This window comes from Mus caroli, chromosome 16, assembly GCF_900094665.2.
Source record: "Mus caroli chromosome 16, CAROLI_EIJ_v1.1, whole genome shotgun sequence".
Taxonomy (NCBI): Eukaryota; Metazoa; Chordata; class Mammalia; order Rodentia; family Muridae; genus Mus; species Mus caroli.
In genome coordinates, this window is record NC_034585.1 from 21130770 (window position 1) to 21155274 (window position 24505).

General features: G+C 44.5%; 1 protein-coding gene across 1 annotated transcript; it reads right to left on the minus strand.

Annotated features, from left to right (window-relative positions):
- Nucleotides 1-14840: 14840 nt before the first annotated feature.
- Nucleotides 14841-19912, minus strand: Rtp2 (receptor transporter protein 2). Its single transcript, XM_021185612.1, has 2 exons — nucleotides 19653-19912; nucleotides 14841-17035 (listed from the first exon to the last, which is right to left on the minus strand). Exons 1-2 carry the CDS (start codon nucleotides 19814-19816, stop codon nucleotides 16528-16530), a joined length of 672 nt encoding a protein of 223 aa, XP_021041271.1. The 5' UTR covers nucleotides 19817-19912; the 3' UTR covers nucleotides 14841-16527.
- Nucleotides 19913-24505: the final 4593 nt, after the last annotated feature.

Sequence of the window (24505 nt, forward strand, 5' to 3'; positions counted from 1 at the left end):
ACAAGGAGTTGGTTACTCCCAATATAGTCACGCCACTGTTGCACCGGTGGATGTAGCTAGCCTGAGTCCTGGAGTCAGAGCCCTCCCTGGACACTGACTCTCCTCTGCCATGGAAGGTGCCCAGAGGTCTGGGTCTCAGCTCTGCCTCCTGGCTGAGGATGAAGGCCTGAGGGGACCCTGTCCAAGAAGCTTGGTTGCTTCTGCAGCCCATGTGCTCTCCTGTGCAGACTGGTCTCTGAGAGACCAGGGATACAAGATGGCACTCTTACCTAAGTCACAGATTCAGAACCCTCTCTAGAGGCCGACTCTCCTCAGTGATCCCAAGATCCTGGGTGTGCTAGGGCACCTGCAGCGTGGAGAGTCCTCTGGGGAACTTGGGACCATCTGCCAAGTTGGCGCCCAAGATGATATCTTCTGAAGCTAAAAGTAAAATGCACTCAACCAGTTTTTAAAAATCTATTTGGAACATCAAACATGATAGAAGTAGAAAAAAAATCTCTTATAAAGTCCTCTATGAAAGGAAATTGTGACAAGTTCCTGATCAGGCAGAAACTGTTCCATCTCCAAGGGAGAATACACAGTGCAACTGTGGCTTCATAGAATGTAGTGTTTTTTCTGTTTCTATTTTGTGGAATAATTTGAAGAGCATTGGTATTAGGTCTTCTTTGAAGGTCTGATAGAATTCTGCACTAAACCCATCTGGTCCTGGCCTTTTTTTTTTTTTTTTGTTGTTATTGTTGTTGTTGTTGTTGTTTTTTTTTTTTTTTTTGGTTAGGAGGCTTTTAATGACTTCTATTTCTTTAGGGGTTATGGGACTGTTTAGATGGTTTATCTGATCAAAGCATATAATTTTATGTCTGTCTTTTCTCCTTAACTTCTAAATAATCAGAATTCATACTTTATTTTTAATCCTGAGACCTAATGAGGTTTTCAAATTTCGAAATAAATTTTGGAATATTCCAGTTATTTTAAATTTTTTTCTCAGTTATATTTTTGTTTAGTCATGTTTAATTTCACTGAGCTGGAAGAGACTCGTGACCATTGGAGGAAGAGAGGGATCTCTTGTTCAGTTCTCTCGGACAAAACCCATGAGAAACACACCTGTCACTGAATGAATGCAGGGTTTCTGACTCACTGGAAAGAGCCAGATGTGCATATGAGAGCCTCAACACCTCAGTAATAGGTTCTCCCAGAGGAGAGAGCTGTAACATTCGGAACTATATTAGGAGGCTTGGAGAAGTGTTCCTCTAAATGGAGGTTTACTCTGAGCTGGATAATGCTGGAGGGTAAAGACCTCAGTGAGTTATCTACAAACTGAAAGGGGAAGGAAGCAGAAACATGATTAACAAAGAAATGGCAACCATTCTTTTATTCAGGATGTGGAAAAGGGGGGCTTTTATGGTTTAAATAACATCCATACTTCTGTCCATGTCCAGATATAATTTTGGAGTATCCTTGACCTTACCTTGGTTGTTCGCCATCCCATCATGGCTGTAAATCAGAACGGTTCACTCAGAAATTATTTGTGCTTAGCAGAGGAGCATCATAGCCTGGCTATGAGTGCCAGACCAGCTCCCAAACAAAAAGGGCTGTCTTCATTTATCTGATCTTCTACAGACGCACTTTGACAAGCATGTACAAACAGGCTCATAATCAGGGAAAAGATAATATTCTACCGGTGTGTTCATGCACACTGACACTCTAGCAGTCAGGAGGCAAGGTAGGATCATGAGATCCAGGCCTGTCTGAGCTATGTTTGAGCTACGTGGTGAAACTTTGTGTGAAAAGATTCCATCAACAAAGAGCGGTTGTCACTCATTAATTAATTACTTATTGTGAGATGCTTAAAGGAGAAGGATTTACTGTGCTGATGAAGATGATAAGAATAAACGGTTTTATATATATATATATATATATATATATATATATATATATAATTTATTCTGAATTTATGATGCTCAACATACACATGAACCAAACATCACATCACATCATACCTCAAAATAGGTGCAAAGACTGTGGGCATTTCATCCTTCTTATATATCATATATATCATATATATGTGTGTATATAGGCATATATATTTATGTCTTTGCAGAAATAATTCAATTTTGTTGCAAGACAACAATAACAACAACAAAATGGGCAATGCACAGGGACAGTCATTCAGAAGTGCTCTAGTTAAACTCAGCAAGCATGAATGATTGGCACCAGAAAGTACATGCACTGATTACTACATCTGGTATTTGTATGGAGTTATTTACCTTAATCTGGGCCATTCAATAGTCTCCATGTTATCATGTTATTTACAGTTCAGATTATTATTACACTCAGAGCCACTGAAGACATTGTTCACCTCTTTGGCTATAGGTGAGAGCTGAGACTGTCCCCTGATACCTGACTGAGGAAGACAGAGGGAGGAAGAGAACGCTTCTTTTAATGGGTGCATAAGTACTCAGACACTAACAGGCAAGGAGAAGGTGTGAGGGCAGAACTGGTGTCCAGCACTCTGGTTGGCTTGTGTGGTTTTAAATAAATTAAAAGTTTCCCTCCTCCCACAGAACTCTACTCATTGCTTGAGTCAAGGGTGTTCTTATCACCTATACCCATCCAGCCTACCATACTTTCTTACCCAGTTATGACCAGTGTTTCTAGGCCTCAAAGCCCTCTTTTTCTTCCTCTATCCTTTTGGCTTATTCTGGTGCCTGGGTACTCCCTTGGGTACTCCCCTTGATTGTGGGGCTCTTTTCTTCACTCAACCTGGGATTCACTCAGCTCCCTCTTAGGCCAGCAAAGCCTTCCTGACCTCCTCCCACACATCCTATGAGGCACACACTCCTGTTACTCAATTTGTAGAAAGCCTCATCCCTGGCTATGACCAACTTCTCTCCTCTCTTAGGTGAACATTATCTAGTACACACTGGATTCTGTCATTGAAAGCCTGCCTAGCAGGGGACATCTGAAATTATCTTTGTGATTCTAGAACTTGTGGAGACGTGAAAAACAAACTGAGAAGTCGTAAATGTTGAACGGTGAGTAAAAGTATATAAGGAACCACAGATGTATTGCTTAGGAGACAGTTCACTTTGTTTTTCCTTGGGTGATAACAGTCTGTCAAAATTCCTTCGACTGTCTTGTCTGAGTAGTGTGAGATTTCTGGAGCCCTAGCATAGCGTTCCTTTACTTGCCTTCTGTTTTCTTTGTCAAGTAGTCTGTAAACATATGCCAACCAACAATCAAAGAAGAATGTACTTACTCAACGGTGCAAAATAAAGCAGAAAGAATCACAAGACATTTAAAGAGCAATGCCTCTGCTAACACATAGAGCTTTAGGCAGATACAGAGTATACACAAACAAACAGAAGCAACGTGGGTCTTCGAACAGAGCTGAGAACATGTTTGCACGAACACCGTGTTCATGTCATAACAAGAGTCCACAAGGATTCTTGCCTAAGAGTGTTCTCTCTCTCTCTCTCTCTCTCTCTCTCTCTCTCTCTCTCTCTCTCTCTCTCTCTCTCTTGTTATTAGCTCCTTTAGAATTTAGTACAATTCACTTTGATCATACTTACAAGCTCGTCCATGGAGGAAAAAAAAAAGAAATAAAAGGAGGAAGCCATGACTACCCTAAAGAAGATTTTAATTGTAGATGTAAGGAAGAAAGCAGGCAGAGAGATAGAGCGAGAGGGAGGGAGGGAGGGAGCGAGGGATCAGAAGTCTGCATACTAAACAGAATCATGAGAGGAGAGAAGGGGAGAAAGAGCAAGAGTGGAGCCTCCGACCAATAGAGGCCGACCAGACTAGAAGACCAATAGACTGGTGCAGCAAAAATAGTTGAGTTATATAGGAATCAGGCAGCAGGGAGGGGAAGAGAAGTCCAGCCCCTGGGAGGAAAAGATTCAGGGTAGGAGACAGGGTGAAAAATGCTGGGCGGAGTCACAGATACAGTAGGATGCTGGGAGAGCTGGGAGGAGCCACGGACACTGAGTGATTGATACTGGGAAAGCTGGGAGGGGCCGTAGGTACTGAGGCATGCTGGGAGAGCTGGATAAGGCTGTAGGTACTGAGGGATGTTGGGAGAGCTGGCAGGAACCACGGGGACTGAGTGAGACTTGTCCTGGGATTAAGATCTTTTATTTTAGCCTTTTATTGATGATAAAACCTAATCTCTTCTTTAGCTTTTTTCCCCCAGAAACTGGAGCAACATTGTTGGGGAACCCGGGAAGGCTGGGGGACATCTGTTACACTCACTGCCAAGGTTCTGTGGGACCTGGGGCTAGGGAAATGCCTGCTGCTTTAGAGCCCTCTGGGAGGCTTCAAGGGACACCTGCAGTTGGCGTGTTGCAGGCAGCTTGCAGCAGCACACAGTAGATTGGAAATCTGCTTCTACAGATGTAGACTAGAGACAGAAGGTAAAGTTAAGGACCTTAGCGGACATTTTTTAATCTTTGGTGTGCACGTGACACTTGCAGGATCACAGTGTGGTAGTTGAGTGGGGAAGAGAAGTCACAAGATTGGAGAAGGGGACTGTTACCCCCAAGATCGGGGGACGAGGAATGTCACCCTTAAGCAGGTGGGCATTTGACCTGAGAGAGAGGGACGTGAGTATACTCCCTAAAGGGTACTTTTTTTTTAAGTTTATAAGAAGAGATTTAAAAATTTAGTTATAGTAGTATGCTGAGATGCACATATAGAAAAGGCAGTAGACTCACACCTTTGAAGCAAAGTAAAAGCTTGGGAACCCCAAAATTATTCAGGGTTAAAAGAATTAACTTTTTTTTTTAACAGAGAGCTGGATATATTGATTGGACAAAGATGTTTTTAAGTATGATTGAGAAACACTTTTAATTTTACTTAGAAGAAAGCCAAAATAAATTCAAACTTTTAGGCTTCTGACTATAATAGCTTTTACCAGCAATGCTTTACCAGGGCTAGTTTAATAGCTTATCAGAGATCCATTTGTTAATGTTAAAACTCTGAACTTTTGAAGTTTTAGTACAACAATAATGTAGATAGAAAAAGAAATCTGAAAAATGTTTAAACCTATTTGTGACTGAAGCCTGTCATCAAGGTAACCTGTGTCTGCCTTTCTTAGCAGGAGACCTAGTAGCTTTAGAAAAGTGAGGCCTGATTTTACACATGAACTGAACTGAGCAGTCCTCTGCTGTGGCCTTGGGTGGAGGAACATAAATCTACAGTTAGCCGTCAATATCATCAGAAATCTGAGAAGGATAAATTATAGCAGGAAGAATAATCCAAATGGCCTATGTACCAATTAAAATGACAAAGACTTACTGCCTGAGAGGATACTCTAGGCTTCTGCGGTCTCAGTGGCTTTGTTTGGGGACAGATGTCCCAGGGTAGTGTCAGGCTTCAGCTGCCAGACCCAGAAGATCTGAGAGACTTTCCTATGGAGGACGAACTTGGGAGACTGACCTATCTAGACTAAGGCAGAGTAGAGCAGTCATCCCAACAATGTTCAGTGTTTGGGAAGATCCCTGGAACAAGCCAGTTTGTCTTGTGGCTATCATTACTACAATCAAGGTGGAGTAGCCATGCCCAAGTCCTCTTCAGAGACTTTATGCTTGCCATTAGGAGCTGACACTTCTATATATTGTAGGAAGATTTGTCATTAAACATTTTAAATGCCACATTCAGTAGATCTCTGAGGAGTCTGAGGACCATCTATTAAGGATACCTGAGTTAATTACTTGCTTTAGGCTTATATGAAAATCCATTAACTTGCATGTCTTAATAAACTTCAACAGTTTATAACAAGTCAGTATGTTATATAAGAGAGGATTTTATAGCTTTATCCCTGTTAAGTTTGTACTTTAGAGATTTGAGTGGAAGATTTAACTGAAGATCCTTTAGCATCAATATAAAGGTTTAAGCCATAAATGCAGGCCATAGAGAGACTTGGATCTTTTTCATACTGTACCAACATAAGATATTATAGTTTCTTGCATGACTCAGTTTATCCAAATATTTAGAGTTTAACAAAGTGAGCAAAGATGAAGAGGCTAGATTTGTATTACTGTGCAAATATATATTGTTTCTTATTTAAATTTAGAAGTCTGGTATGGAACATAGTTAGCAAAGACTTAAGTAGTTAGATGGAAATCTCTAAGTCAAGTTTTGTAAACCTGAGTATATATTTATAACCTTAGGAATTTATCGACCTTGGTTATATTTAATCTTAAAATCCATCCTAATCCAAGATTACTTTGAAGATCCGTTGTTGCACCCAAGTCTCAAAAGGAGAGATACACTGATAATGATAAGACTCGGCAGGACTAAGATGATGTATAATTGTTGTTTTGGTTGTTTATGCCACATGGCTCTCTTAACTGAGATGGTGATGAAGTTACATGGCACGTATCCCGTAACCTTAGTAAAGATGACTGCCAGTCATGTGATTACTGCCATCATCAGCCAAAATGGAGGAGAGCAACATACATGATTGCCATTTAAAATATCTATTTGCCTAAACAAGAGTTGAATCCAAGTTACATATTCAGTAAGCAGATAGTTGAATCACAGATTCCAAATTAAGATCCAACCTTTTACTACAAGTTGTAAGTAACTTTTTTTTTTACAGATTTTTTTTACCATATCCAATGAATTTGTGGATCCTGAGATAAAGACTGATTATGCCATGGTCTTAATACGATTCTTTAGAGCAGAGTGGAGAGAACTCATAGAGACAAAAGATTTAAACCAAGTACTGTAAAACTTGGCTGGCATCTCCTACACAGAGATAAGAACAGGGTTAATGTCTTGGGCTCATGTTGTGGGTGTCCTGAAGGGCATATCAGTAAAATATCTGTGGAACCGTTAAAGGCAGCCTGGTTTCTGGTTGAGCTAGGTTTAAAACCCCAGTGACCCAGCAGGTGATCCTTCAAGGAATGGCAGGCATTTTGCCATTCTCCTAGACATCAGGCTCCTAACAGGAGTCCTCAGCTCTCCATAATTCTGTGGCCATCAGTCATATAAAGGCAATGCCCCAAGCCCATCCACAGGTAGAGGACATAACTACAGATCATGTAGTCTCAAGACAGATATTCATTTTAATGAGGCACCTAAAGGTCTGAAGGGCTTAGCCAATTAAGCTCCCCTTCCCAGACACTCCTCCCTGCAAAGGTCTTTAACCTCAGACCCATCCTGAGAAAGTGGGGTAAGGTTTTACTCATCAAAACTCTCTGCCATGACAATAAATGCTTTAAAACCACGGACTGTCACTCTTCATCGGGATCTTCGCCGAGGAACAATGGAGCAGGGTTTCCTCTAAAGAGCCGCATCTAATCTCCCACAGGAGGCCTCTCTGTGCTCCAAGGCATGGTCTCCACCAAGGCAAACCACCCACCGAACAAACCAAGGACTCTCAGAGGGACACAGCCAGAGCTCTCCTCCCATCTTTTTTCCTTTGGTCCCCACTCCATTCTCATCTCTTCCATAGCATCCAGTGGCATCTGTGGTACCCTAAAGTGAGAACCAGACATCCTCAGCCTTGGTGCAGGCCAGGACCCCCGAGCCTGACACTGCCAGGCCCCCAGGAACCTAGACTGTGCTCCCCCACCCCTAGAAAGAGGTCCTGCAGCTTCTCACAGCCCGATGCCTGCCCAGCAGTGGCATGGTGTGCACTCAGTCAAAACTCCCACATCCTGCCTCGCCCAGAAGCCCAAGCCCTGAGTGGACACTGTACACCACCTTTTAACCCATAGATTTCCATATGGTAAGCACCCTGCAGGGTATAATGGGGAGATGTCTGTGTGATAGGTGCCATGGAAGGTATTATAAGGAGATGCCCACATGACATTCACCCTGGAGAGCATAGAAGGGTCCAGGAGACAGACAGGAGATGGCCAGGGAATGGGTGCCCAGGATGGTAGAGCAGGTTCCAGGAGGAAGAGAGGGATCATTTAACAAGTAGACAAGGAGAGACAGATGGCTAAAGCTTGTGGAGAGAAGAAGAAGTCAAAGAATTTGGAATCAGATACAATGTGTGGCAGAAGCCAGCAAAAACAAATGATCTGTACATAGCTTACATGAACCAAATCAGTAGCTAGGTTCAGAGAGGCCGAGTCCCTTAGAAGGCAACTCATTTATGCCACTCCTATAGTTTCAGCACCAGATGAATGATAAAATAAAATAATAAAATAAAAGAGGAGGACATGATTATTCCTAAAGTATGAAGATTCTTATTGTAGGTATGAGAGAGAAAGCAGACAGAGGGAAGAATCCTGGTTGAACATGATTGGCAGACTAAAGTCAACCATGTGAGGAGAAGGGGAAGGAATAGCAAGAAAGGATCCTCTGACCAAGAGGCAGCCCAGACCAAGAGGCCAAGAGGCCAAGAGGCCAAGAGACCAGCATAGCCAAAGTGTCTGAATTATAGAAGGATCAGGCTAGAGGATGGGAAACAGAAGTTCAGGGATTTAGAGGGAGGGCTTTAGGGTAGGCTAGGGCTAAGGAGAGCTGGGAGAAGCCTTGGGAACTAAGAGATGTTGGGAGAGCTGGGAGGAGCCACAGGTGCTGAGTTGGACTTGTCCTGGGTTTGAGACCTAACAACCTCTACTCCTCCCAGATCCATATAACCTTCCCTAGCCATCCAACTTTATGTCTATGTTTTTAAATCAAGTATAGTTTGTGCTCTCCATATACTCTTGGATGTGGACTTTACTGGACAGTGTTCAACTCTAAAGAAAATTAACTCTCCCTCCCCCAGTATCTAACAACTCCATATCTCCTTAGCTAAGGATGATACATCATGTCCACCTCCCTAATGCTGGAAATTAATCTGGCCAGAGCCTGTGGCAATCTTGTCATGATGCCTCAACTGCAGTGAATTCATTCGTATGTTACTGTATTTAGAAACAGTTTCCCAGAAGTCATCTAAAATCTATGACTATTACAGTCTTCCTACCCCCTTTTCTTTTTTTCTAATTTATTTTAATTTATTCACTTTACATCCCACTCACTGCCCCCTCCCACTCACACCCTCCCACAATCCTTCCCCCATCCCCCATCCCCTTTTTCTCTGAGCAGGTACGGGTCTTGTGAGTATTCCCTAACCCTGCCACTTCAAGTCTTCCTCTCCCACTGAGGCGAGGCAAGGCAGCCCAGCTAGAACACATCCCACAGACAGGCCACAACTTTTGGGACAGCACTCATTCTGGTTGTTTAGAACCCATATGAAGACCAAGCTGCACATCTGCTACATTCGTAAAAGGAAGCCTAGGTCCAGCCTGTGTATATTCTTTGGTTGGTAGTTCAGTCTCTGAGAACTCCAAGGGTCCAGGTTAGTTGACTCTATTGGTCTTCCTGTGGAGTTCCTAGCCCCTTCTGGGTCTGCAATCTTTCTTCCTATTCTTCCGTAAGAGTCTCCAAGCTCCATCCACCGATTGATTGTGAGTGTCTGTATCTGCCTGAGTCAGCTGCTGGGTGGAGCCTCTCAGAGGACAACATGCTCCTGTCTTCAAGCATAACAGAGTAGCATTAATAATGTAAGGGATTGGGCTTGCCCATAGGATGGGTCTCAGGGAAGTTATTGGTTGGCCATTCCCTCAGTCTCTGCTCCCTGCCCCGTGCCTGCACTTTGTGTAGACAGGATAAATTTTGGGTTGAAAGTTTTGTGGCTGGGTTGGTGTCTGTATCACTGCACTGGGGTACAGGAGATAGCCTCTTCAGGTTCCATATCCACAATGTTGTGAATCACAGTTTCACAGTTAATGTCATCCCCATTGATTCTTGCTGCCCCCTTTTCTTCAAAGTTCTCTCAGCCTTGAAGGGAGGGGTGTGAGACAGATATTACATCTAGGGCTGAGTATTCTGTAGTCTCTTATTCTCTGCACCATGGCCAGTTGTGGTTCTCTGTGTTACATGCTATCTACTTCAAAAAAGAAGCTCCCTTGATGGGGGTTGTTTGATGCACTAACCCGTGCACCATGTCCATTTTAGCAGAAATAATAGTAGATTGGCTCTGCTCTCTTGACAAGGGGTCATGGTCCGTGCAATGGCCTCTGAACTGACCCTCATTATCTGTTATTCTCTTAGTTAATTTTTTATTGCTGTGATGAAACACTTTGAATGAAAGCAAAGGGCTTGTTGTGCTCCCAGTTCCATATAATAGCTTATCATGGGAAGCAATGAGGGCTGGAATTCATGGAGGGCAGGAACCTGGAGGCAAGAGCTGATGTAGAGGCCGTGAAGGGGTGTTGCTTTCTGGCTTGTTCAATGTGGCTTATTCAGCCTGCTTTCTTTGAGACCCTAGAACCACAGTCCCAGGAATGGTACCACCCACAAGTGACTGGGACCTCTCCCATCAATTACTAATTACAAAAATGCTCTACAGGTTTGCCTGAAGCCCTATCACATGGAGACTTTTTCTCAACTGAAGTTCCCTCCTCTCAGGTGACTTTAGTTTGTGTCAAGTTAACATAAAACTAGCCAGCAGAAGGGACCCTTGTCAACTTGATACATAGACATATCACTTTGCAATTAGAACCTTTTCTCTCTCCTTTGTCCCCAAGATGGCACATTAATATTAATATCACAATATAAAACATAAATAACTTTAAGAGTCTCAGACTTTACAAATTCGAGCACATTTAAAAGATCAGTTAAAAATCCAGAATCCTTTATAAAAGATCAAAGTCTCTCCACTGTGGATTCCTATAAAAGTCACAATTAAGCTAAATACTTATTAATTCAAGAGGAAAGGACTAGGACGCAGTCACAATCTGAACCAAGCAAACCAAACACCAACAGTGTAAATAACTCAATGTCCAATACCTGGGATCCACTCACAATCTTCTGGGTTCCTCCAAGGGGCTTGCCTCACATCTCTGGCTCTGCCCTCATATACCCACCATGACAAGGGACATGGTGGTCAAGTTTGGCTTTTGGGCTCCTAATCACCCCATTCCACTGCTGATTCTGTTCTTGGCTTTTATACCATGGTTCTTACATCTCCAAAATGTGGGGGTCTTCCGCTGCAACTTGACTGCATTTCCACCAATAGCCTTTCCTAGGTTCTGTTCATGAGCCCAAACCTCAACTTCTTTGCATGGCCCTTTCAGTCCTGGAGCTTCAACTGCCACCAATGCTGCACCTTCACCAATGGCTTCTCTTGTCCTCTAACAGTTTCAAGTTTCAACTGCTCTTCATGACCCCCTCATGTCTTCAAAACCAATACCACCTGGATGACTCTTACACTGCCAAATTCTGCTGCCAGCACAAGGTACAATTTTGGCTACCACTGGAACACTGCTTCTGTGTGCTCTAGAGGAAACATTTCTCAGAAGATTTCACCTCCGTGATGCTGGTCTCTTAATCACTGCTAATTTTTCAGCTCCAGCTGACCAGTATTGATTATCCCAGTGACTCAAAGATTTCACATCAATGGTGTTGGTCTCTTGTTAATCACAGATGACTATTCAACAGTAGTTGACCAGACACCACAGATTTGTTGTAGTAAATCTCCAACTCCAATAGGCTATGCAAAAATCACACAACTCAGTTATTATATTTATAAGTTGTACACCTTGATTGGGCAAATCTACCACTATACTAATTTATTCCCCAGCTATAGATCCCTTGCTATTTGTAGCTTCTCCAGGCCACGTGGTTCTGCTTCAGCTTCCTTCCTCCTCTTCCTCCTCAGCCTCCTTTTCCTTCCTTAGACCTCCACCCCAACCTTTCCCTTCCACTGCCCCATCAGAGCCTCTAGCTTTATTTGACCAGTTAGAATGAAGAGCCTGTTCATGTGAAATCCCCTGAATATGTGATCCACTCATCTAGGCAGACCCTCTTGAGGAAGCAGAATTAACATCAGGATACAAACAGCACAAGGGCAACCCAGAACACAGATCCTTCACACAAATGGCACAAAAGAGTCTTCACTTCCCCCGGACTTGTACAAGCTAGGTCTCCATCGTCTGCCTTGCTCTCAACAGTCTTATCTTCCAAGCTACTATGGCCTCACCTTCACAGTTTCAAAGTCCTTCTACAGCCCCAAAACGACATGGTCAGGTTTGTTATGGAAATACTCTGCAATCCTGGTACCAACTTGTCTTAGTTTGAGTTTCTATTGCTGTTATGAAAAACCATGACCATAGCAATTTGGAGAGAAAGGGGTTTATTTGTCTTACACTTCTATAGGATTGTTCATTTTCAGAGGAAGTCAGGACAGAAACTCAAGGACCTGGAAGCAGGAGCTGATGTGGGGGCTATGAAGGGGTGTTGCTCACTGGCATGTTCAACAATGGCTTGCTCAGCCTGTTTCTTATAGAAGCTAGAACCACCAGCCCAGAGATGGCTCCACCCACAATGGGCTAAGCCCCATCAATCACTAATTAAGAAAACATTCTGCAAGTTTGCCTCAGCCTATTCTTATGTAGAAAGATCCAGTGGAGGTTTCCTTCTCTCAGATGACTTCTTCATGTGGTGAGTTGACATCAGGTCATGTAGCTTTGAGAGGCTTAATTCTTCATTTATGAGGCTTAGAATACAAAGCCTCTCACTAAGCCTCAGTTTCCTGTCCCTTCCCTCTCAGCTCCTTAGAATCCTGTCACCACTGGCTTTCAAAGGTTTTTCTTCAGTCTAAGTGTGAGCGCTGGCTTCCAGTGAAGCCCGTCACAGCCTCATATAGAGGTAGGATTTCATCACCTACAGGCCACCTTTAGTACTTTCTTTGTTACTCACAAAGGGGTGCTGCCTACTGGCTTGCTCCCCATGGCTTGCTCAGCCTGCTCTCTTATAGAACCCAGGACCCAGAGATGGCACCACCACTCATAATTTCTTTTTTCACTCACTGTAAGCTGTTCTTCACCTTTCTGTCCCCAATACCCAATACAGAATTTCTGTCTAATTAGCATGATTCTGTGACTAATTCTTGTCTTGTTGAATACAATGTTCCTTACGTTACCTTCTTTTTCCTCCAAGAACAAATTTCATGGAATATGATTCTTCTAGTTCAGATGAGATGGACATTGTGACTCATGCTTAATCTTTTCCTAATAACCAATGGCTTAGATGCTATAGTTACCAGCACAGACAGGAAATGGAGGCTTAGTGAGTTCAGGTTGTAGGTTTGCAATTGGCTGAAACCTGGTATAGGAGTCCAGAAATAAATGCCAAGAAATAGAGAATTGAGCCTGGTGTGCCAAGTACTATGAGGTGGGCAGAGATATTCAGATTGGGGAGGGAGAGGTTCCTAAGGTAACATACAACAGACACAACATGGGTGTATCAGTCAGGGTTCTCCTGAGTCGCAGACCTGCAGTCCCGCTAACCCAACAGTGGGCAAGCTGGGAATGAGAAGTCCAAGAATCTAGTAGTTGCTCAGTCCCACAAAGCTAATTGTTTCACCTGGTCTTCTGTATAAGCTGAACTCTTGAAGAAGAATGTTCCAAGAGATTTGCTGGTAAGTAAGTGCAAGCAGATAAAGAAGAGTGAGTGTTCCTTCTTCCATTATTCTTATGTAGGCCTCCAGTAGAAGGTATGGCCCAGATTAAAGGTATGTGTAACCTCCCCTCAGCCTGAAGCAGGCTGAGCCAGACCTTGACTTTGCTGCCACTAAGGAGATTACCTAGGGTGGAGCCTTCCTCCCTAGATCACTCTATTGTTCAGCCACTGTCACTGTTCCTCTTCAAGATACTGCTACCTGCCAGGAGACTGCCTAGCTATTCCTGAGACTACACCCTATCCTGCATGTGGTCACCTGCAGCTGGGCTCCAAGAATGAATTGGCAGGAATGGGCCTCCCCACTCCTATATAAGCACATTCGCCATTAAATATTTGAGCTTTGATCAGAACCTTGTCTTGACTCCATTTCTCTCTCATCCACCTAGTTTCCCTCTCTTTCAGCCCCAGTTTGCCTCCCAGGTGAAACCCAGTTCATGTGAGCCGCTGGCCAGCCCACAACAGTATGTACTACCATGCCTGTATTTGAAGCAAGTTCTGTCCCAGGCTTGCCTTGAACTCAGAGATCTATTTGCCTTCAGTCCTCTGGGATTAAAGGCATGTACTACCTTGTCTGGGCCCAAGCTTTTCATAGCCACTATGCCTCAAGATCTGGATCAGAACCCTGTGTCTTCCAGCCTGAAGACCTGGATCAGAGGTGTGCCCCTCCATTTCTGGGTTGTGGTTCATTCCAGATGTAGTCAAGTTGAGAACCAGGAATAGCCATCACAGTAGGACACAGATGATGTGAGGTGGAACAGTGAAGAAAAATGATAAGACAACATCCCATATGATATGGAAAGTGGTGTCCAAGTAGTGTGAGGTAGGGTAGGGCTGTGAGAGAGAATAGAAGACAGCATACAACCACCATGACGTGGGAGATGGTGGTCAAGCAGTGTGAGGCGGAGTAAGGTAATGAAGGGGGATAAGAAGACAACTTAACTTGACATGGGACATGATAGGAAAATACTGTGGGTGGGCCAGGGATGAGAAAGGGAATAGACAACACTAGATTTCTAAGAAGCCAAGAACTACATTTGGCCAGGCTGCTGTGGAAGAGAGCTCCACAAGCTCCTGGTGGTCAGGTAACTTGGTCTATGTGTCTGAAGCTCTGAATGGAAGCTTAGAAAGCCATAGACTGAGAGCATCTATGTCATAAAAATAAAGTTGTGAGAACATAGGAGACTCTTGGGTGCCCTGAACATATAAAGGATGAAGGAAAGCAAGTGTCCACAAATACTATTGGGATCTAGAGATAAAAACAATTCAAATATGAAGAGCAGGTGCTATCCAGTCACTATTTAGGTTCCTGGGGGGAAAAAATCAAGACTATAGTTCAGTGCGTACTGTAAAGAACATAAGTCAGCAAACCACAGAGGTACCTACATATCTGCATTTATTATGACACTATTTACAATAGCCAAGTTATGAAATCAGATGACATACCCATTAACAGATCGATCAATGGATGAAAAAGTATGTCATGTGTACAAAATGGAATATATTTGGTTATAAAGAAAAATAAAATGTCACTGACTGGGAAATGAGTGGGACTGGAGATCATGTTAAGCTAAATCAGTTAGGCTAAAAGAGAAAAATATCACTTGTGTTTCCTCATGTGTAAAAAGGAGACTTTTGAACATAGATACAAAAGCAGGAAAGGGATCATTCAGAGAAGAGAGAACCAGTTGCTAGAGAGGTCAGAAGAGGTGATATATCTTTGAATATGATCAGAATACATGTAAGGGAAATATTAGAGTGACAGCCACGTTTTCAATGAACAGAACAATTACAGAAAGAGGGGACTATAAAATGTGGCAGACACATGAGGAACACACAAACAGAAAAGCAGCCATTGTTTTGGTTGTGAAGTATGGAAGGCTGGCTCTAGGGATGTAGAAATGAGATTTTCATGGACTAAAGAGGAAACAAGTCTTGGAAACTAATATAACCTACTCCCTCCATCCTGAGGAGATAAAATCATTGCAGCAGGTTGGGAAGGGGCCCCGAGTCAGGGACCAGTCACTCCAATTTAACATGAAAATGCAGAAATCATTGTTTATCGAGGAAACTGAGCTTCTAGAGATATTCCGGGCCTCGTTTCTCTCCAAATATTCTAGCTTCCTTGCCCTCACAGCCATCCTCAGCCGCATTTCCTCCCTCGGATGTGGTGGTCAGACACCCTGGCTTTACTGACCCTCTGAGACATGACCTATTTTCTTGACAGAATTTTGGCAAACTATTTCTAGACACAAAAGCAGATTTTAGCAAGAGATGCAAACTGGCGCCTAGTTTTTCCTGTCCTGCTGCTCAGTGCTGCCTAGGGGTTCCCAGGGTAGACAAAGCAGAGGGTGGAAGACCTCTGGGGAGCACTTGATGCCCAAACCCTTGGTGTTCATCTTCCTAGAAGTCACCCTTGTCTGCCATTGAGCAATGGCCTCTATGGGGACAAATTCTGTATAAGCTCGCCTGAGTTTGGAACTACTAAGGAACACTTTTATTTCATCTTAATTAATCTTAATTGGAGCAGCTACATATGGCCAATAGCTAATCCATTGGACAATGCACCCTTGACCATTCCAACCCCCTCAGTCCATCCCCACTTCCACCACCCCCACCTCTACCCTCATCCCAGCCCTAGCGCCTGAGCGAAATCCTCAGCATTTCAGAATGAAAGAAGCAGGAGTCGGTGGCTGTCCCTGTGTATTCAATGGTGGCTCTGCTCCCTCCAAGGGGAACCATGCAGGGCACATAAAGCTAAAAGCGAGCATGAGGATGTGACAGTGTCCAGATGGGACCTAAGGCTAGAAATGTAAAGTAAAGGCTGGAGGTGGCAGCTGTAGATTTCAGACTCACTAAACTCCAGCAAGCTTCCAAATCCCTATTCCTTCTACTTTCCCTCCATTGCTATTAAATTAGTGGAAGGACCACTAAGTTTTTCCTAGTGCAGACTAGAGCGCAGTGTGCAGATAACCAGAGTCATAGATGGAACCCGTAGCAGACTCAGGAGGAGACCAAATGTTTCTCATTTTCAATCCCATGAGTCCCTTTCCCCCACCCCTACCACTAAAGGAAGCCAGAGCGGCCTCGGAAGAACTGCAGGTAGACAATGACCAGGCAGAGGGCGCCCCAGAACAGGCACCAGCGAAATGAGAAGAAGCTGGAGATAAAACCAGCCTGGCCCTTCCTCTTGGAGGCATCGGTATAGGCGGCATCCTCCTCCAGCAGCTTTTCGCTGGGCTTCCAGTGCACGATGCCTTCCTGGCAAGCCTCGCAGAACTCGCTGCGGTGCAATCCGCTGTCCGGCCGGCTGGCTACGTGGATGCGGTACTGGCCACCATCCTCATCGTAACACTGCTCGCGCAGACTGGTGATGAGGTTGTCCACCAGGCCCTCGATATTCTCCTCCAGCATGCTGGACTCGTCCAGCCGCGACGTGCCGCACTGGTAGCACAGCTGCTTGAACACGCGCATGCGCACTGAGCCAACACGCTGGGCACGGTCCAGGTGCATGTGGAAGAGGATGACGACATTGGCAGATTGCCATGTGTGCCAGCACCAGGAACAGTGGAACCTGCCGGGAAAGGAAGGATGAATAGAGCGGGTGAGACTCTTTAGGGACAACCCCACCCTGGGGAGCATAGAAAAGAAAAGGCCAGCATGTTAGATGAAGGATGAAAATAGAAACGCCATGTTTTTCAGTCTAGAGGTCTCTTAGCACTAGAGGTCACCAGTCACTTCCTCTTTCTGGAAACCCGAGAACCTCACACTGGAGTCACTGAGCAACCAGTGGTGTCCTGGAAGCTGCCTCCAGTGTGGTCTCCTGCAGCTCCCCACCCATCCTAGCCTATTGCAGACTTGTGCCTGGTCAACCCCCAAACCGAGTGTTGGCTACACTTCTCTGCAACTCGTTTCTCATCCGTGAGGTGCAGTATGATGGTGTCCTTGCTGGACTTTGTGCTTAGACCTCTCATGCCTCAGTTACAGATGGTAGTATCACCATCTGACTCCTGCATCTTGCTTGTTCTGAGGAGATGGCATGCAAGCTCAGATCCAGACTGTAGGTCTGCAATCAGCCACCCAGAAAGGCAGGATAGATTAGCAGACTACAATGGACTAGACAGGAAAGAATGCTGTTTGGTTCTTATGTCTTCGCACAGGCAGTCATCCCTGTGCACCAGAGCAGTGCGGTGTAAGAATGGGAAAAGCAGACTTTGTTCTCTAATATACCTACCCACAGCCCATCCATCACATGGGCTGCTTTGTCTGATCTGGACTCCTGTAGCCTGGGCCTCAGAAAGCATGGAGAGAGGTTGCCTGGGGCTCACCTGTCAAGCCCAGCTCCTCCTGGCTTCCCATACCTTCCTTACATACCTTCCGTGATGGAACACTCCGTTAAACTCCAGGGAGGCTCCGTATACCCCTGTAATGGCCTCTTCTGAGCCCGGTTACAAAGGCTTCAGAGGAGTTCACATGTCCACTGGGCTGAGTCTGCCCTTATTCCTGTCTCTGCCTGAGTCCATTGCACCAATGGCCGTGAACGACCTCTGATGAAGAACTCAATTCAACACAAGAAGCACCAACTGTATTTTAAACACTATTCAGCCACTGTAAAGGGGCAGTGGAACCAAGCCAGCTTCTGGACCTCTGAAAGTCACTGACAATGTGGGCAGAGAACAATACCCCGCAGCACCTAACACATGGTCAAAAGGGCAGAGGTGTCTGATAGGTCCTGGATTGGGTAAGATTCCACTCATTTTCCCTATACTGAGAGAGTACTCAGGCCCGATACTTAGTACATCTGAAAGATTAATATCAAATAAGCATGTATGCAGAATGACTGGGGCAGCTACGATCCAGCCCTTTCTGTGGCCGGCTGGGACCAAGCCCAAGGTGAGAAGACCTATGAGTCTTTGGAGATGTCCCTAAACTCCCAAAACCCCACACACCAGCCAGTTCCCAACTTTCTGCACTTTATCCCCCAGGAGGCTCAAATGCTTCGTGCGTTCAGTCTCCTAAGTCTTTAAAATAAGCCAGTCCAGAACAATTTCCCTCCCTCAAGACAGACCCCATATCTCCAAAAATATCAAACACTGGTGAGCATTTGGGATGGGGGGGGGGGATGTGTGTAAGACTGAAGCATAGAAAATAAAGAGATCATGCAGCTACTTAGAGAGATTTCCACTGCCCAGCATTGATAACAGGTGACAACACAAACCAACCAACCTCTGTGCCCTGTCCTATGCTAACACACGCTTGATTTATTCGTTGGCAAGGCCTGTGGTCAGCCTGCCTTTTTCTGCTCCCACCCTCATGCTGTTGTCTACTCAAGAGGCTTCACATCCTTACAATATGGACAACCCAGCCATAATTTGTTCACACCTCCACAACACAGCCAAAAGCTAGCCCGGGGGCGGGGGGCGCTGCACCACTGCAGGTGAGCAGGAGGCTATCTGACCAGGAAACTGTGGTTCCCATCCCCCCCAATCATCTGTCTGTAAAAGGGAAACAACTTTAGAAGAGCGCCCAGGACACTCTGCATGGCAGAAGAGTGAGGAGCACTTAGGAGGATCTAGGGCAAGTGCTGCCTGTGGTCAGCATCTTATCATCCACTGACAGTAGTGTTGGAAGGGATTGGAGTAATGTTTTAAGATGAGCTAAGATGAGCTCCCTTGCCTTGTAAATATGAAAACTGGGAGCCAGAGAAAGGAGGGGACAAGGCCAAGTTCACAGAGCTATGGAACCAGGTTCTCACACATACCATGTGATCAGTAACTTGTTCTGTCTTCATGTCTAGTTGCATTTGATTGAGCAGATGGACACCACAGCCACCAAACACATATACCCCGACATCTAGGTTGAGACTCCTGGAGATCCCCATCGTACCTCCTCTCCATTCTAATTATACTAGGCATCTGAATTGGCAGGGCTTTGAAGCCTTGCCAGTCTTGATTTTCTATGGAAAACTGAGACTCAAATGCAGGGCACAATTTGTTCCAAGGAACCAAGGAACCTGAACAACTGTGGTTAGAAACAGAGCCTAGATGGTCCTTCTGGTGGTCCATTGCCTGCTTGTCACCTGAGCTGACCTGATGAGACCTACCAGAGGTCCAGACTTGCAAAGTCTGTGACAGTCCTCATCCTTCTGGGGGAGGGAGGGCTTCCTGCACCTCCTCCCACCAGCCTCTCACCTGCCTGAGGCATGTTGCTCCAGGTACTGCTTCCAGCCGGGACCCAGCTCATTGGGCTTGAGGGCGGGGTCTATGATGAGCTCCCAGCTGTCCGCTGGCTTGGCCACCTCCATCTTCTCGTAGAAGACCTTCTTCCACTCACAAGTGGTCAGGCTGGTGGACATGGTCCTGTTGGCTCGGATAGAAGGGTGAACTCAGCCCAAGGAAGAAGAGAAAGCTTAGATAGATGCAGCCCAGGCAGTCTCTGTGGTCCAAAAAGCCTTACCCACAAGTGCTAGCTTCTTCTTTTGTCACCCTGGAACCTGTTACTATGACAGCCAGGCAGGTACCAGGAGCCAGGGATAGGGAGGAGGGAAGCCTCCAGGGAGAGTTCCAGGGTCCTGAGCCAGACTGCAGAGGCAAAACTGAATAGTAATGCTGACTAGGTTGAGAAAGCAGATAGAGGTAAGATCCAACCCATGGGCTGACAGAGATTCCCCAGAGGACAAGGGCTATGTGGTGGCTCTTTTTCACCCCACTTCTCTTCCCTGCTTTCTCCAGCCATGTGCCATGGCAACCATAATACCCTAGGGAGGTCAGCAGAAACAGAATGGAGATATGGGACCTGATGCTCCCACACTCCTGATGCATTGTGGCCATTGTTTGCCATGTGCTAGCCACAAGCTACTTGATCTGTGTACTAGCCAAGACAGATCAGAAAGCAGGCTTCTGTAACCCCCAAGTGATCATCTACAATTCAAATCCAGGCCTTCCTAAATGATGTCTACCCTTTAATTATCTCAAGAGTATTATGCTCCTAACATTGTGATGAAGGGAAAAGCGACAAGTGACACATCACTCTCCCTTCGCTGGAGAATTCTCAATCCGGTTGGTGAGACAGAAGTAATTTAATACACTGTGAAAAGCACAGTGATAACAGTTCACACTCCAGGGTTGCCACAGTCACTCCCTGCTCCCAGGGCTCACAGATGCTGCTGCTATGGGATCTATTACCTTCCAAGCTGCAGGCTGAGCTACCTCAGCTGATGCATAGCAGACAACAGAGAGCCGAGGCTTCCTGATGCCCAAGTTCTATTTTTTTTTTTTTACAGACCAGAGGCTGTGGTACTATACCTGATTCTGCCCCGGATATTGTGAGGTTTCTGTGATGTCTGTAGTCCATCACCTGTCACTTCTTTAACCTGAAGCTCTGGCTTCTAGCACTGTGGAGACAGCAAAAGTAGGCAGAACTAAAAAGGGTAGCTAGGTGCCGGAAGTTCTCAGTGCTGGGTTCCAGATTTGTCATGTGCCTCCATATGGTCTCTGTGTGGGATAGGGTTAGGAGGATGGCCACTGAACATCCTTCAACTCAGAGAAGTGCTCTTCCACTAGCGTCGTGTTAACCTATAGAAAGGACAAGTCTGTGCTGTAAGGCCATCAAGAACTACTGATTTCTGGTTTCCTTATTGGTCTCAATTCAAATTCCCCAACCCCAGCCCTCCTTCCCTTTTGTAGTACTTGGCTGGCATGGACATCACAGAGATCAGCCTGCCTTTGCCTCCTGAGGCTGAGATTAAAGGCTTGGAGCACCACAACTAATTCAAATCTTTTCATAATGAATCAGGATAACTCAGGCCTAGAAATGGAAAACTGCTCTCAAAAGAACCCCGGGACTGGGTGACTCACTGGGGACTCTCCTATCATCAGCTACAAAACAGGTGACATGCAGGGTCCATGGGTTCCTGGGAACTGAAGGAAGCCAAGAGATTTTGGCCCAACCTAGAGCTAAATGCCGTGGTCCAGCTCTGAGATGTACTACACCATTGTTCCTAGATCAAAGGCAGTGACAGAAAGCTTAAAGGACAGTGGGAATTGCTAGGGTTCGTCTGTTTGGCTTTGTTTTGTTCTCTCTCAGATGATGCAATTCCCTTAGGCATCGGATCATACTTAAGTTAGAATGGAATCCTCTAAGCAGAAACCAGGGCGATTCATCTTTCTGTTCAACAACGCTGTTGGCACTGGAAACTCTTTGTGGGATACCACCAACGAGTGTAGCAATTACTATACGATGATGTGACAATCACTAGCTCAGTCTTTCTCAGGGTGCCACTGGGATGCACCATTAAGACACTCTCCATGTGGGCACATTGCTCACTGGCAGCAAATAACTTGGAGCTGCAGCCTCTTCAGTCTGGGCGGTAATGTTTTAAATGAACTAATTTTAACCTTAATAAAATAACACTATCTATCTAGATCCCACACTCAAAATGAGCTCAAAATGAGCCACTCTTATCCTTTACTATGGAGTGTCAAGTAATAAATACTTTTGCAAAATGTTCATATTTAAATTTTATTTGTTAAAATACTATGTGAGGAGGGCTAGAGAGATGACTTGGTGGTTAAGAGCACCAGCTACTCTTCCAGAGAAACTGGGTTCAGTTCCCAGCACCCATATAGCAGCTCAAAACTATCTGTAACTGCAGTTCCAGGGGTCTGACACCTTCATACCGGTAGACTTAAAATATTTAAATATTGTTTTAGAAATAGAATACTACATGACACAATTAATAAGAAGAAACGGCAAGGATGAATTGGGAAGTATGAAATTCAGAATCACCTGGGGACTGCCTCAGGAGATTTCAGCCCATGTTCTTCAGGGAACACAGTCACGCTCCACCAGCTCCATGCTGTGCAGAATCACAGCACTCGGTTCATCCTTTGGGTGGAAGTGAACTTTGAGTCCCAGGATAGTTCACTTGCTCAGAACAACTCACAAGTGTCGACCAGAGATACCTAGCAGAGTCCACATTGTCCATTTATCAGGAAGGAGCAAGCAGAGCCACTGTGAGCCAGCCCCATTCTGTCATCACTAATATTCCAGGATTTGAGTTCTCCCTGCCTCTTCCAGCCCCTAGAAACACATAACAGGAAGGAGTTCTCATGTGCACTCACACACAGAGGGCTAAGGAAAATGATGATATACTGTGTAGTTCCAAATGTTAGAAAACTTATTTTGAATATTCTCACCACATTTACGTAATAAATACTTGAGGAAATAAATATGTTTGTCTTAATTTTAACATTACACAGTGAATACATGTGTCTGAACTTCACATAACACCCTCAAATAATGTTTAGTTTCCACATGTTTATTTAAATCAATTCAATAAAAAGAGGAAAACAGACTATATGGTCTATGACTGTGTCTCCGTGGTAGCACACTTGTCTAGATAAATAAGGCCCTCCACTTGAGCTTCAGGATCCTTACCAAAAAGACAGAATGGTCACAATCTATCTAATTATACTGCGTTAGTTAGTTTTATATTGCTGTTATAAAACACTATGAGCAAGACAGTTTATAAAAGGATGGGTTTATTTGGTCTTACAGTTCCAAAGGGTTAGCGTTCATGATTGTTGCATGAAGCCACGGTGGCGAGAGAAGGATGCTAAGAGCTCACATCTTGAATCCCAAGCACGAAACACAGAAAGAATTATTAATGGCACAAACCATTTAACTTTCAAAGTCCACCCCCAAGTAACACACTTCCTCTGGCATGACCACACCCCCTAAACCTCCAAAATAGCACCAATAATTGGGGAACATGTATTTAAATGCCTGAGACTACTCAGGACATCTCATTCAAACCATGACATATACCTAGCAGAGACCCAGTGACAGATAATCTCGCTACTTATGAATGATAAGTAAACAGAGGATTAGGGATGTAGGGGAGGAAGCTTTATGCAAATCCAAGGGGACAGGAGTTGAGTGGGCAGCCAGGGACACTTGGAGCAGGTGCAGCTGGTTCCAAGATGAGGGCCCCATTAAGTTTCCTTGGCTATATCAGATGCTGCTGGTTGAACTGATAGAACACACAAAAAATAGTTATGATTCCACTCTGGGACATTACAGGCATCATGGCATAGGGAAAGCAGAACAAAGGGGTAGCTTGCACTGGCTTTCAAAGTATCCGTTTTAAAATGATACCAGCCACTTCCTGTGGTGATTTAAATAATAAAATGTTCCCTATAGTTCATGCATTTGAATCCTTGGTCCCTAGTTGGTAAAACTGTTTGGAAGATTGTGGACCTTTTAGGAAATGAAGCCATACTAGAGGAAGTATGTCACCAGGGAAGGGCTTTAAATGTTTCCAAAGAACCCTTAAGTTTCCACTTAAAACCTCTGAAAGTTGGAACTTCTAAGGGCCATACCCAGTTTAGGTGTGAACAGAAAGCAATCCAGGCCTGGCTATCATTCCCAGAGGATGCAAAACATCTCTTTCTTGATGAATAAGATACGTGTGACGATAAGGGGTAACTACTGAGTAGCTGGGAGCACAATACACATAACTTTCAAACAAAATAGGAGAAAGTAATGTAACTACTAGTAGATATATATGTATGTATTATGTGTGTGTGTGTGTGTATACACACACACACACACACATATATATACTAAACACAAGAAAAAACATGTTATTCAAATTGCAATGCAATAAAAAGAAAACCAGATACTAGATACAAATTAAAATGTATGGGTAGATATGCTAAAGATAAACAAACTCCACATCTCAGTAAAGCAGAGATCAAATGACTTAAACATAAAAAACATATTGCACACAAAAAACATATTGCAATTTCAATGGCCTATCGTTAGACACCCACCTGATGGGCAGAAAAGAAATCAGATAATGTCAGAGCTACAGCAAGAATATGGATCAACATAAACTGTCATACACGTGTAGAGGAATTTTATAAAGACCTTTGGGAACAATTGATTAGTAGTTTGCAAGTCGGACTAGCCAGAAGAATGGTATGGTGAGGCAGTTACACCCAAGATGTGTAGCCCATGAACATTTTCACAGAGTTCCTGA